Source organism: Abramis brama, assembly GCF_963993115.1.
Source record: "Abramis brama genome assembly, chromosome: 5".
NCBI lineage: Eukaryota > Metazoa > Chordata > Actinopteri > Cypriniformes > Leuciscidae > Abramis > Abramis brama.
This window is the reverse complement of record NC_139967.1, coordinates 45,762,726-45,777,370: the sequence shown is the minus strand read 5'-3', so window position 1 is coordinate 45,777,370 and position 14,645 is coordinate 45,762,726. Positions and strand designations below refer to the sequence as shown.

Sequence of the window (14,645 nt, the reverse complement as noted above, 5' to 3'; positions counted from 1 at the left end):
ATTGGTTACAATTATTTTCCACGCTCACACTGTAAAAAAGAATAGCCTGCAATATATATATATACAGTATATACTGTGTATGTGTGTATATATATATATATATATATATATATATATATATATATATAATATTGCTGAATCCACCTAACTATTTTAATGTATACCAACAAAACTAAATTATATAAGTTGAATACAATCAGTTCATTTAGATGTTACCTTTTTTTTTCAATGTGCGGCCTTGGTGATGTCAGCTGAAAGTTGTTTAAATGGTGGAACATGTTACTATGTTTATACGAAAAATTATTAAAACAATTATTTTTGTTAGTACTTTAATTTGGAGAATTGTTCACTCATTAATCAGGTACAGTAAGATCAAGAATCTGCATTAAAGTCACCATGAAATCAAACTTGACAATTCTTGCATTATTATGGAATATTGTGGTATTTATAATAAATTATTTATTCGTGCACATTTTTTTTAATTCATGCATCCCTGTGATCTTTAATCAAAATAACTGTTCCCTCATGTAGTGACATCATCTCTTCTCTGATGACGAGGGCGGGGCAACCTGTCACTCACATGAGATCCACCAATAGCAAACCACAACCATCCAACTATCCAATCAAATCCCCACAGACAAAACCAAGCCCCACCCTACATTTGTTCTTGTTCCAGAAGTCGTTTCACTCGGATATACGTCACAATAAAGAAGAAAAGACTTTCTTTTCATGCCGACTTTAACAGGGTCCATTTTTATTTCATACCGACTTTCTGTTTTTAGGTTTAAATGTATTATCGTAGAAATAATGGCACTTGCTGTAAACACAATAGATGCACTGTAGATGTATCGTCTATATGAAGCACACAACACACTATATCACATGACCTCAATGTCTCTGCTACGAGCCACTTCAGAAAAGTTCTCGTGCTGCTCCAGGGTTTTGTCCATTTTGTCATCAGTCATGCAATAACAACGGAGACGACCCTCTCTGGCTTCATTCATCTTTGCAAAAACTACAAACTTGGCCATGTACGGCACGGCTGACAGCTCGCGGTACAGAAGGTTAGCAAAGGACACGGCCTCCGCCGTCCGAGGACAGTCTGCCAGCCAGAAACTGCAGGAGAGCAACACGTAGAGTGAGTGAGTGAGCTTTTTAATGTGAACAAGGTCAAATTCAACTTTCATTTATTTATATAGCACATTTAAACACAACTGTGTTGCCCAAAGTGCTTCACAAAGTGAGAATTGAATAAAAAATAGTTGAAGTTTAATAAAAAACATTGTTGTGAAGACAACACTCAATGAGAATTCCTAGAGGAACTAACATGTGATGTAGAGGTTATGGTGTTCAGTGATGTCTTACCGGGCAGAGACATTGGTGGTGAAACTGGCACAATCATTGGAATACATAAGTTTGGTGGTGCCAGTTATATCTTCCCACTGGGCAGGAGCTGTGCCACCTATGAAACGTAGAGTAATTCGGGTGAAAATAAACATGCAATGGATAAAAACACAAAAATAAAATGCCTTGCTTGGGCATCCCATTTGGTAAATCTGGTTACTTTGGTTTTAAAATTATGGCTATTGAATATAAATATATGTACCTTAAAAGCATAATCCTTGCATTGATCACTATTGAACCTTTGTTGAGTTGTGCAACTTCTGTGCCACTAGTGGCAACAAATGGAATTGCAAATCATTTTTGTGTCTTTTTTTTAAAATTCTCTGAAGGTGTGTCTTTTATATTCTAGTTAGATATAGATTTGTCATCTCCTTAAATGTAATTTTTTTGTGCTCATTTTAGTATAACGTGTAAAAGATCTTCTCTCATTACTTAGGAAAGTAACAGCACACCCACTTCAACAAGCCGTATGATTTAAGCTATCATTTATCCCTAAAAAATTACATTTTAAAGAGCCAGTCAAACTATAAATGACTTCCTTAGTTGTATTTGCACAGTAAACTAGAAAATATTTAACATTAAAAATGACACACTACATCACCTTTAAATAGCACCTATTGTTTCCTACACAGATATCTGTACATTTTAATTTCCCCCATTTTATTACATAATGATATAAACTCATTTTCCCAATCAGTATTTATCTAAAATAAGAAAGGTAAGAAGAAAATATGTAATGCATATGCAACAATATTATTATTTATATACTATTATTGTATGTATTAATATGTTGAATTAGCTTTTTTATTTTTAGATTTTAATATTAGTTTAGGTTTTGGTAAATTTGTTTTGTACTTATTAGTTTAAATTATATATATATATATATATATATATATATATATATATATATATATATAGCATTAATTTATTTGCATTTCAGTTTTAGTAATTTTGATTACATTTCATTTCAGTTAGTTTCTGATTTTTGAAGCCTTTTTAAGTAGTTCATCGAGTACTTATATTTCCTTTTATTTTAGCTTTATTGCAATGAACAAAAAAGTAGCTGTGGTTAACAATAACAACAACATTTTGCAATTGTATAAATCTGAATGTAAAAAGAAATTTCTAATAGAATAAAATTGAGAATTTTTTTTAAAATTTTCATCACCAGATGAATGAATGATTAAGAAAAATATTTTTGGGGTATTTTACAGTGTCATTGTTACATGTTACATGTAGTTAACTATAGATTATGCATAATTACATGCAACTAACCCTAAACCAAACCCTAATCATAACCCTATAGTAAGTACATGTAGTTACTTAATATTACTCGGTACTTAAATGTATAAATACAGTGTAACAAAGACACCTTAAAATAAAGTGTAGCACATTATTTGGTAACACTTTATTTTACAGTGTCCTTGTTACATATGTAACATGTACTTGCCATAGTAATAACAGTAAATTATGCATAATTACATGCAACTAACCCTCAACCAAATCCTAATCCTACCCTAACCCAATTGCAAAGTACATGTAGTTGATTAATAAGTCAGTACTTAAATATATAATTACACTGTAACAAAGACACTTTATTTTAAGGTGTCATTGTTACAGTGTATATATATATTTATGTATGGAGTAATATTAATTATTTACAAATACTTACTATTGGGTTAGGATTAGAGTTTGGTTGAGGGTTAGTTGCATGTAATTATGCATAATTTACTGTTATTACTATGGTAAGTACATGTAACATATGTAACAAGGACACTAAAACAAAGTGTTACCAAATAAAGTGTAACCATTGTTTGCAATGTAAAAACGCTGCGTGTCTGGTTACCGATGACACTGCAGAGCAGGCGGAGGCTGGTGGTGTCGCCCTCGCCGGCGTCCCGTGGACTCGACCTCCAGGAGGGAGGCAGAGGAATCCTCAGGCCAATGGGACGGTGAAACTTGCGCCGGCGAGGCTCTACTGTCACCACAGGCCCGAACGTGGCTTGGTTCCCCAGAAGCTTGGCCACCAGCTCATCCGGGACCGGCTGGGCCTGAGTGCCGACGAGAACACCAAAACAGTGTGCAAGAGCGCAAAGAACAAGATGAGATGGGGTGGGGAAGAGCAGAGGTGAAAGAGAAGAAAACGGAATGAGAGTCAGACACGGAGAAACAGCAAATGGTATATTTACGTATGAATGGAGGGAGGAATAAATGTTTTTATGCGAGGAAATCAAGGGAAAGAATAGACAGAAGAGATCTTAATATATTTCCATTTTCTAATTATTGCAAACATTGCAATTCAAGACACCAAATTTAGCTTGTCAATCAGTCTTATTTATTAATGCAAAATGTGTTACAAACATTGAACCAAAGTTGATTCACTTGCAGTAGAAACTAAAGACACGGACACAACAATTTGACCCTGTATAGTTGTAAAGCTTTTGAAGATCTTTGAGTGCGCAGTTCATTATAATCATTATGTTATTTATTTACAGTGAATTGCAGATTAAGTTGTCAGGTGTGCTATATTGCGGTTAATATGTTCATATCAAAGCATTACAATCCTTGGACAGTTCTCACATTCGAATGAATTATAAATAAAGTGTACATTTGTAAAACATATGCATATTTGGGTATCCGTTGGATCAGGAGAGGAATTAAGCAACATTTGACTGAAAGCAAACACAAATTTTGTGTTTTGCGGAAAAATATATGAACTATTACTGGGACTTCCAGTGTTTTTAAACAACATGAAACAATGTATCATTTATAATTCAGCACAATGAGAACTGATCAAGTTTGTCAATACATTTAGATTATTAGGTCACTTCTCACAAAGAAAAGAACAGCAAAAATGAAGCAAAAATAATGTAACAAATGATATAAATGATTAAACATATAATGGGTTAAAAAAACACGTTAAAAATAACAGCTTTGGTACGAGCTGGTTGTTACACTTGAAAAACAAAAGTAAAAACATGCATTTCAATCTAAGTTCCAGAAATGTAAAATATAAAATTGCTTTAAAGATGTTTGTGTAGCTTATAAAGATCTAAAAAATATAATAAAAATTTCAGTATCTCAGTTAGACGTTTGTGTATATAAGGTGCTTCAGATATTTTCAATAGTACAGAAAAATAGTCATCATCCAATTATTACTAAGCTTCAGCTTGCTTTTTTATCCTTCTCAACTTACAACTCCCTCTAAGAAAACCTGGCATTACCCAGAAACACTCAAACAAACACTCCATCCATTCTCAACTTCTGCTGTTTTTATTCTCCCGCACTGTAAATATGTCTGTATATGCGGATCTGTAGAAAGATCCAATGTTTTCATCCAAGCAGGAAGTAGAAAGATACCATCCCATACTATACCACACTTCATCATTCATATTTACCATCACGAGCAACTTACAAAATTACATTCATTCACATTCCAAAGGCACAAGGTTAAATTAGCAAGAAATGAAAGATGAGGAAAAACAAAACAAAACAGAAAAAATCTAAAAGCTGCCAGATACATTATAGTAATACGCAGGAGATAAGCTTCCTCTATTTTCCATCACTTCTTCCTCCTCCTCATCATCCTCCCATCTCACCTGCAGTCCAAGACGGACACGCTTGGTGACGGCCGTCTCAGGGAAACTGGCCTGGACCAATGGCACCAGCTTACTGGTGAGAGAACCCCCTTCTGGGCCAATCAGATCGTTCTCTTGCTGGATACGGGACACCACGGCAAAGTAGAGCGGAAAGTCGGTCGAGATGATCCGCCTGATCCTTTTCTTCACGAGTTCCTCCTGACTCTCCAGGTCTTCAGAACACAGTCAACAGAGAGAAAAGACAATGAATGAACAACGTTCGCAAATGAATGAGACAAAATGACCACAGTTCAGAAACAGGAAATGTATGCAGACATTTCAAAGCCTGGCAAGAACATGTCTGACAGATTAAAAGTAAACAAAAAAAGTGTATTTTACATTAAAAAAATTACCCCCCCCCCCCCCAACTAAAATCTCATTGCTGTAATGTAAAAAATATACATTTTTAACTCTTTCCCGCCACTGATGCTATTTTCGTTTTTTTGTGTTTTCACTGTTATACGGTAGGTGGCGCTATTACGCATCTTCTGAAAGAGTGCTGAATCTCCGGATCAAAACTGGTCAAGAAGAAACAACTGATAAACGCATTGCTTATGCATGTTGTAGTGTTTGAAAAAATTGCGAATTTGGGACCAAAAATCATTCAGACACTTTGACCTGACCATGTTTTGCTGAAGTGTTTCTTCTTTAATTGCTAATGCGACCTGTTTACACCACAGACTGAACAAAATGAAGCATTGCTTTGTAATTTGTTGACCTAAATTGGTATTATCTAATTGTGTATTTAAATTTAACAGCTGACAGATATTCAACATAATTCATCTGTGAGAGTCTAACAGAAGGATGGACAAAACCAGTGAAATATCAACTGGTCTGATAACTCATATTTTATTACCATTTTCTAAACTATAGCAAATAAACTGTGATACTGTGAGAAATGTTGAAGGTGTCTGAATAAATTTTGGTTTGACTGTATAAGATTTGCTATAATTTAACAGCAAATGTTACTGTAAATACTGTACATAAGCCGTCGACACAGTATAACCAGATTTATCTCACTTTAAACAGCAGCAACAGTTAGTACACACCTTCATCCATGCCATTGAGGATGGTCTCCAACACCTCGTCACCATATCGATTACGATGTTCCTTCCAGACTGATCCGTTCTCACTCCTCAAGACCACAAGTTCACGATCTCCCCGGCCGAGGGCCGCAAAATGAGGAATCTCAACAATCACAGGCCTTCAGGAGCAATTACAAAAGTGTTAGTTTGCAATTTAAAGGTGCAGTGTGTCCTTTTTAGCGGCATCTAGTGGTGAGGTTGTGAATTGCAACCAACATAAGTTACGGTGGCCGACAGGAAAAGATGTCATCGTCTGAGACTGCAGATAATAGCCAGTTAATAAATTAGCTTTCTTTACAAAGATAAATTAAGAAATTAGGTTTACTTAATTATTCAGTAAAACAATACGTTATTGCGAATATTGTTACTTGTTCATCGTGTCAGTGTTTTATTCGCTGACTTTAGCTAGCTTCTTTGCACGAAGAACAACATAGTGACGAAACACGTTTGTCCGTTTAGGGCCACAGTAGAAACATGTCAATGTAAGGGGACCCGTGGTGTGTGTAGATAGAAATGGCTCATTCTAAGGTAATAAAAACATAACGGTTCATTAAGTAAGGTCTTTATACTCCACTGAAAACATAGTTATGTATGATATTGCATTTCTGTCAACAGATCCTCCTAAATATTACAGAATGCACCTTTAAGTTTGTAAAAAAAAATCCTGTATTCTGTCTGATCTGGTTTCCTCACCCCAAAAACTGCATGCCGGCGGGACCCAGAGAGATGATCCGGCTGGCGAGACCCTCGCCCTCCACTAAAGGAGGGGGTGTAGCGAGTTTCTGAGGCTTGACCAGGCGACAGGTGATTCGCGTCGGAGCCGCACAGGTTCGAGGAGGTATGATGACACGCAGGCCGTTGTGTCTACTCCCTCTCATCGAGCCGCCACGAGCGTCCACCATGAAGCTCACCAGGAAACTGCAGAACCATACGGACATGCATGAATTCATAGGTTTCACTTTATTTTGATGGTCCCTTTAACACATTCTACTACACGTCTACTAACTCTCATTAGAGTATTAGTAGAGTATTAGTAGACTGGTAGGGTTTGGGTTAGAATAAGCTGACATGTAGTTGCAAAGTTACTTAATGGGCCCTATTTTAACAATCTAAACGCATGGTCTAAAGCGCAGGGCGCAAGTTCACTAGGGCGTGTCTGAATCCACTTTTGCTAGTTTACGACGGGAAAAATGGTCGGCGCTCCCGGTGCATGGTCTAAAAGTGTCGTCCCTATTCTCTTAATGAGTAATGGGTGTGTTTTGGGATTTACGTGCGTTAAACCAATTAGAGTCTCATCATCTCCCATTCCCTTTAAATGCCAGTTGCGCTCGCGCCATGGCAGATTCGCTATTTACATGACGGAATTTGATAGTGGAAAGACCGAAGCCGTCTGCAGGAGGCAAATGGATCTGCTCGTGCGCGAAGTAAAAGTGCGCAAGCAGAACATCTACGGGACAAGCCGGATTCCACCATATCTTTATGTACACAATAATAATCTTTTACATTGTAATCTTTTTATTTTAAATACTTGCCATGTTTGTGTGCTGTACGTTCGTCCCTGTGTGTTTAATAAGCAGAGTGTACGTGTGTTGTGGACCCGCCTATAGGCGCACATTACTAACGCGCTCATTAAATAACAAAAAAAAATATTGCGCCTTTGACTTTAGACCAGGTTTCAGTTGGTCAATGGCTCAGTCTATTTCCATTGCCTCAAAATAGCAACGTGCCAACAATGCACCAGAACACACCTCTTTTTCAGACCAGCAGCCCATGGGCGCACAAATGGACGCAAATGCATTTGCTATTTGAACAACGCGGCGCAGGACGTGAAAATGATAACTGCGTCGGGCTGAAACTAGCAAAAAACACTTGCGTCGCGCTTGGTGTTGGGTGTAAGATAGGGCCCATAGTCAGTATAATGTCTGTTGAGGAGCATCACAATAAAGTGTTAGCAGATATTAAGCAGACAGTCTATACTCTAATGAATACTCTAATACTCTAATGACAGCTAGTTGACATGTAGTTGCAAAGTTACTTATAGTTAACGGAATGTTCAAAAGGGACATCAAAATAAAGTGTTACCAATTCATAATATTTCAATTTCAACTGAATTCCTCCAAAATGTCACCAATATTTCAGGTAGGGGCAGGACACTAACCCGGTGTGGATGGGACTGGCCACCGGACTGACATTGTCTGATGTTTCTGTGGCGGGACTGCTGGGAATCAGGGAATCCTCATCGTACTCCTTGGCCAAAGGAAGTGGCGTCTGCTGCTGTACATGTGTAGATATTGACACGTGACACAAATACACACACACATGAATACACTGTACAAAGTGAATGTGCTGTTTTTATCTTATCTTATTTTTAAGTTATCTGATTTGACACTTAAAATAACTTTCATTCGTCTAACCTAATGTATTCATGCTTTTATTTAACTGGAATAAAGTGTATACAAAGTATTCCACAAAAACACAATATTATTATACACACCTGTAAACTATAATTATTATCATAGCATTTTATTTTACAGTAATTAAAATTGTTTAAATTTTTTTAAAAATAAAACTACGTTATTACATGGTACTCCAAAGTACTTCAAAGAATACTATAATATGGGTCCATTTTAAGTGTCTGAACTGTACTAAGATTAAAAATGTATACAGTATATGCTAACTTTCAAAGGTGTGTTGCAATGTTTTTGAGAGCAATTATTTGATTAAAAATACAGTAAAATTAATTCAATTCATTTTACTGTATTTTTAATCAAATAATTGCAGCCTTGGTAAGAGACTTCTTTCAAAAACATTGCAACACACTTTTGAAAATTAGCATATATTGTATACATTTTTATATAAAAAAAATAGATTAAAATTTAGGAATTAGAATTTTACAATTTAAAATATCTGTTATATATTTGAATATATTTTGAAATGTAATTTATTCCTGCTGAATTTTCAGCATCACTACTAGTCTTTCAGAAATCATTCTAATATGCTGATTTGCTGCTCAAAAAACATTTCTGATCGTTATCAATGTTGAAAACAGTTGTGCTGCTTCATATTTTGTGGAAACCGTGATCTTTTTTAAAGGATTTTCTGATAAATAGAATTTTTTTCGCATTTATTTGAGATAAAAAAGTTTGACGTTGTTTGGATGAGAAATGCTAAAGATATCGTTAAATATATCATTTTTAAAAGGTTGTGGTTTAAAAATAAACATTCTGACATAAACACTCAGTCAGCTACACTGTTTACTTCTGAATATTATAGTTTGGTTCCAGAACGTGATAATTCATTTTGATTAATTTGAGTAAAAATGTGTTTTCTTTACCAAGAAAACGGCAAGATGAAAACGACTATTTTCTGTTTCAAACTTTCACATAGCATCTTTAGGTTATAATAACATAAAAAATTCAAATCCAGATTTTGATTTTCAAAGATCTATTATAAAAACGGATTATTTCCCCCCAAAAATGCAATAAATTCATGACACTTTTTTTTTCAAAATGCAATTAATCCATTGAATCAATATAAAAGTTATTTTTTATCATATTGAAACTGTCGAAATCAGCCATCGCTAATATCTCCTGAACTTTTTTGACGGCGATCAGCTCACAAAAACTGATTTTGCACGGGCACTTTGCACTGCTCCCTGAATCAACGCGCTTATTCATTTGTGGATGTTAACTGAATCTGTAAGTCAGCTATGCTGTTTACTTCTGAATATTATATTTCATTCTGGTGCGCTTAACGTTATCGCTGCTGTGTAATAGTAGCCTATGCTATTCACCAACTAAACATCCTATTCAATGCGTTCACAGTCTCTTTCACGGGCATCATTTGTAGTTGCCTATTCACAAACTGTTTGCTCAAGCATAGCGTTTTCTCGGAGTTCACTGTGTGCTTTCTACCATGCACAAATAAAAATGTCACTGAACTTTTGCTGTGTAATTGTACCAATGAGCACTCAAACACACCAACCAACAATTACTAAAAAGACACACAAAAACTGATTGTGCATGGGCATTTTGCACTAGTGTAGTTAATTATTATTACTCAGTTCTTAAATATATAATTACACTGTAACAATGACACCTTAAAATAAAGTGTAATCGCATATAGTAGTAGTCCAGTTATAATGTTATAAACACCAGTATAATGTGGGACCTATGATGATGTTTACCTGCTCAATTTCATGTTCTTTCAGCATGACTGTTTCGGGAGACACGCATGGGATCCTTGGAAGAGCAGGGGAATTATTCCTAAGGAACACAAGTTACAAATAAGTCTGACACAAAGGAATCAGAAAATGACAGTTCTTCGGTCTCATCCTAACTCATCTCAGTGGCCTTTCCTCTGTTTGGGCTCTAAACTTTTCTATATTCAAACAATACTAAATCTGGTTCGAAATATCCTACAGAATTTCTTCCACCAACATTAAGCTGTCCTCTACTTCCTGATTTATCTGATTCATCTTCAACATCATCACTGCAACTCTCCCTCGTACTCTAGAACTTTCTTGGGGGAAAGGAAATCCTCATCATGGTCCTTTAAGTCCTCCATCTTCAAATACCTGGCACCCTCGTTCCCCAGCAGCTCCTCGCCTGCCGCAGCGAGGGATGACAAGAGAAAAGAGAAAAAGACAAGACTTAGTGAAAGGGTTTTGAATGTGCCATCAACAAAGCTGAATGAAAAATGACTGGACAATATGGAGAGGATATAAATGGAGTGAGTGAAAAATGTTATGACAGTAGCAAAGAAGCATCATGGTACTACCAAGGTTCATTTTAAAGGGATAGTTCACCCTAAAATGGAAATTAAGTCTTCATTTACTCACCCTGGTGTTGTTCTAATGTCGAACGGCCTTCTTTCTTTTATAGAACACAAAAGGAGTTTTTTTTTTTTTTTTAAATGTCCCGTTCGCGCTCGTACATGTAGTGAAAAGCGACCAGCATCAAGTACAAAAAAAAAGATGCAAAAGTATCACACAATGATCTCATACGACACGTGTCGTTTATGTCAAGTGTTCTGGGGGTGTACGGTTCGGTTTGGTGATACGATTTTCGTTAAATAATACATTCGGTTAGTTTTGCACCAAACCCTATCGTACACCACCAGAACACTTGAGATATACGGTATGTGTCACATGGGATCACATCTTTTTTAAAAAGCTTGATGCTGGTCGCTATTATCTGCCATTATATGGACAAGCGCGAGCAGGACATTTAAAAAAAAAAAGCCTTTTGTGGTTCGATATGTATGCATACGGTATTAGAACAACACCAGGGTGAGTAAATGATGACATAATTTTCATTTTAGGGTGAACTATCCCTTTAAGAACCTGAGTACTATGTAAACACCATGGTATTCATTCATATGTTATACCAAAGTATGCTCTTATAAATTGTACCATGGTACTTCCACAATACTTTTTTGAAAAGGGGAAATAATGCATTATTGTAATCAGATTACTATTTACTTTCAGTAATCCTGTCACAATTAATGTTGTGTCTTTCCTTCCTTTGCATTTACAGTTTTCATAAACAATGAATAATTTCAAGCCTAAATGTGACATCCAACAATGAATATTGTTTTGCTCAAAGTGATTTTGATTTCTTTCAATTGGTTGACAAGCCTGTGAACTCGGTCACTCACTCTGCAAACTACTGAACATTTAATCGCTTGACACAGCAGATAATGGTAAGAGATCCATGAGCAATGACAGTTGGTTACAAACTTTTAGAAGTACAAATAAAGGACAATTTGGTGTATTTTTGTATTGTCCATCTGGTAAAGGTTGTTATAGGTTTTCGAAATTCAATCATGTAACATGATTACTGTTCAAATGTGTCTCATTCCAATGTTGAAAAAGTAATTAGCAAGTATTAACTAATTACTTTTTTGAATAACTTTCCCAACACTGAATTGCAAGTGAGTGAGAATGAAGAAAAGGGAAAGATTTGTGATGGACATTCTGCAACAAAACATATCAAAGCAAATTAATTAGAAAAATGTGTGTGTGTGTTTATAATATTACATTAACTACAAAGCAGAGGCACAAATGACCTTCAAAACCCAATGCCTTCAGTGATATCACACAGCTAAATGCACAGTCATTGGTAAACTGTGCTTGGTTTCATAAAAAATAAGACATTAATCTTAATTGTGTCTATTAAGGTAATTTTATTAGCCATTCTCTTGGGAAGTTGTCTTGCAAACAAACACACTATAATTAGTAGAGCAGAAAATGACTATGATTTTTTTCCACATAATCAACAAACCTGCCTTTCAAAAGCAATAAGGTCAAGCAGGCTTCAGTTCTTTCATAGACTGTATGTGTGTGTATAACATATAATAAATATGGCATATATATTGTATATAGTACTGTGTATACTCAATATATATATATTGAATGATGAAACTTAAATGTATGCATTAGATTTGCACAAGGCCGCCATGTGAAGTACATCCGTGTGAGAGCCCGGATGCATATGAAACATTTTCAGGACATTATGTAAACACACCTTTAATATCTGTAACTTCACCAGGAGCTGAAATACAGTGCTGTCCACATTATAAGGCCTGATTTTACAGGACTTAATTATTGATTCTACAACAAGCTCTCAAAAAAAGTTGTGACCTGATTTTGCCAATCATAATTCGGAAGAAATTAACAAATGCATGAATATAATGTAGTAATGTTATATTTGCAAATCCTTAATCAGTATTTTTGTCTTGTACATTTATTTGATAAGAAAAATTGCACAAGATTAGACTTGTTTTCAGAGACTATAATGTATTCCTCATAACCTATTGTGTACAAAGTATTTACTTGTGGAGTAAAAAAAAAGACAAAACTAAACAGTAGCACCTTATTTTACAGGGACCCTGTTACACATCTTACATGTATTTTCTATAGTTATAATAATATCAGTAATTTATGCATAATTACACGCAACTAACCCTAATTATAGAGTAAGTACATGTTGTTAATTAATATTACGCGACACTTATTTGTATAATCACACTGTAACAAGGACACCTAAAATAAAGTTAAAACTAAAAAACAAAAAAATTAACCCTCCTAATGCATTCAGGTCCATTTTGACCCGAAAGAGTTACATAACAATTTCTACAAAAATCCATAGTTTTTAGTACGAAAATGAAACGATATGCTTTGTAAAACTAAAATTTTATATTTCAAAAAATGTATCAATTTTCAAAAAACATGATAATATTTAATTCACTCATTAATGAGAAGTTACTGAACAGATACCATATGGTTTTAGTTAAAAGAAATTATGAAGTTATTACTGTTTTATAAGCTTAAGTAAATGCAACAGATGTATAAAGTTTATTTATGCATTACAAGAGTTACGATATAATGCTTCACTTTTTGTTCCTGGCCCACTGAACTTTCAATCACACAAGTTTGTGCGTATATCTTTATACAGGTACTGCAGGATATAACTGTTTTACCCAGATAACTAAATTCAAGAAAATCTGTGCTAATCCAGAAAGAAAATGTAAAAGGAGATGTAGCAGGTTAGTGGGAGAGGTTTCAGGAATAGTTAAGTATTTTGGAAGGCTTATTAACAAATGCACACATGCTGATGACATGTCCATCATAACAGTCAAAGTGCACCAGAGAATGACAATGTGTTTGTGTGTGTGTGCGCGCGCGCTTGAAATGAAGTCACTGTACGAAGAAAAAAGAGGGAAATTCATACCTAACGTTAGCTGTGCAATTCCTAGAAAAACCAAGAGGAGTCTACTTCAGGATGCTCTTTAAATGCCCACTCATTTTTAAAAAAGTTCAACTTATTGTACGTCTTCGTATTAAAATATTAACAACTCTAAAACAGACCATGAAATTAAATCGAGAGCTGTATTTACCTTCATCTTCAGACACGTCCAAGATCTCATCAACTGTCTCTGGGAAACTCATGCGATGTTTTTCTGTGGTGGTCTTAAAGGAAAATGTTTATTACGACAAAGTTTATTTTATAGCAGCCATAGTATCAGATTAATTATATGAAAAATGTAACTTACCATAGTGACTGTCTCTTCGGTGACCAGTTTGAGCACGTCAATGACTGAGATGTATCCAAGTCGCTTTGCAATGGCAAGAGCTGATGTGCCATTCTATAGCAGATGGAAATATTATTGAGTTCATTTCATCAGTCAATGTCCAGCATATTAAAAAAAATCAATGACGGTAATTAGTTAAAAGTGTCTGGGCTCTTACAGATGTAATTTCATTTGGTTGTGCGCCATGTTTCAGGAGAAGCGTCACAATGTCCGTATGGCCCTGTTGAGCAGCCTGATGGAGCGGCATATACCCCATCTAACAGTCCCACGGAGAAGACAGAAAGAACAATCACACATAAGGCCCTATCTTGCACCCAGCGCAATTGACTTTGTACACCGACGCATGTATCATTCCTATTTTGCACCTGACGCACAGCGGACTTTTCCCTCCACAGACGCACGTCAGTAAATTAGGGAATGAACT

General features: G+C 35.4%; 1 protein-coding gene across 15 annotated transcripts in view; it reads right to left on the bottom strand.

Moving 5' to 3' along the window:
- ank1a (ankyrin 1, erythrocytic a) overlaps positions 1-14,645 on the bottom strand; it is a 79,255-nt gene that overhangs the window by 38,942 nt on the left and 25,668 nt on the right. For 8 of the 15 annotated variants that reach the window (XM_084113620.1, XM_084113612.1, XM_084113622.1 and 5 more), the window contains 13 exons: positions 14,379-14,477; positions 14,183-14,275; positions 14,027-14,099; positions 13,861-13,881; positions 10,638-10,734; positions 10,314-10,392; positions 8,286-8,401; positions 6,821-7,045; positions 6,092-6,246; positions 5,004-5,215; positions 3,251-3,455; positions 1,366-1,462; positions 888-1,116 (listed from right to left, as the gene is read on the bottom strand). In XM_084113620.1, coding sequence (XP_083969746.1) covers positions 888-1,116; positions 1,366-1,462; positions 3,251-3,455; positions 5,004-5,215; positions 6,092-6,246; positions 6,821-7,045; positions 8,286-8,401; positions 10,314-10,392; positions 10,638-10,734; positions 13,861-13,881; positions 14,027-14,099; positions 14,183-14,275; positions 14,379-14,477 — 1,701 coding nt within the window. The remainder of the gene's footprint in view (positions 1-887; positions 1,117-1,365; positions 1,463-3,250; positions 3,456-5,003; positions 5,216-6,091; positions 6,247-6,820; positions 7,046-8,285; positions 8,402-10,313; positions 10,393-10,637; positions 10,735-13,860; positions 13,882-14,026; positions 14,100-14,182; positions 14,276-14,378; positions 14,478-14,645) is intronic. The other 7 variants (XM_084113623.1, XM_084113621.1, XM_084113614.1 and 4 more) reach the window with 5 other exon arrangements.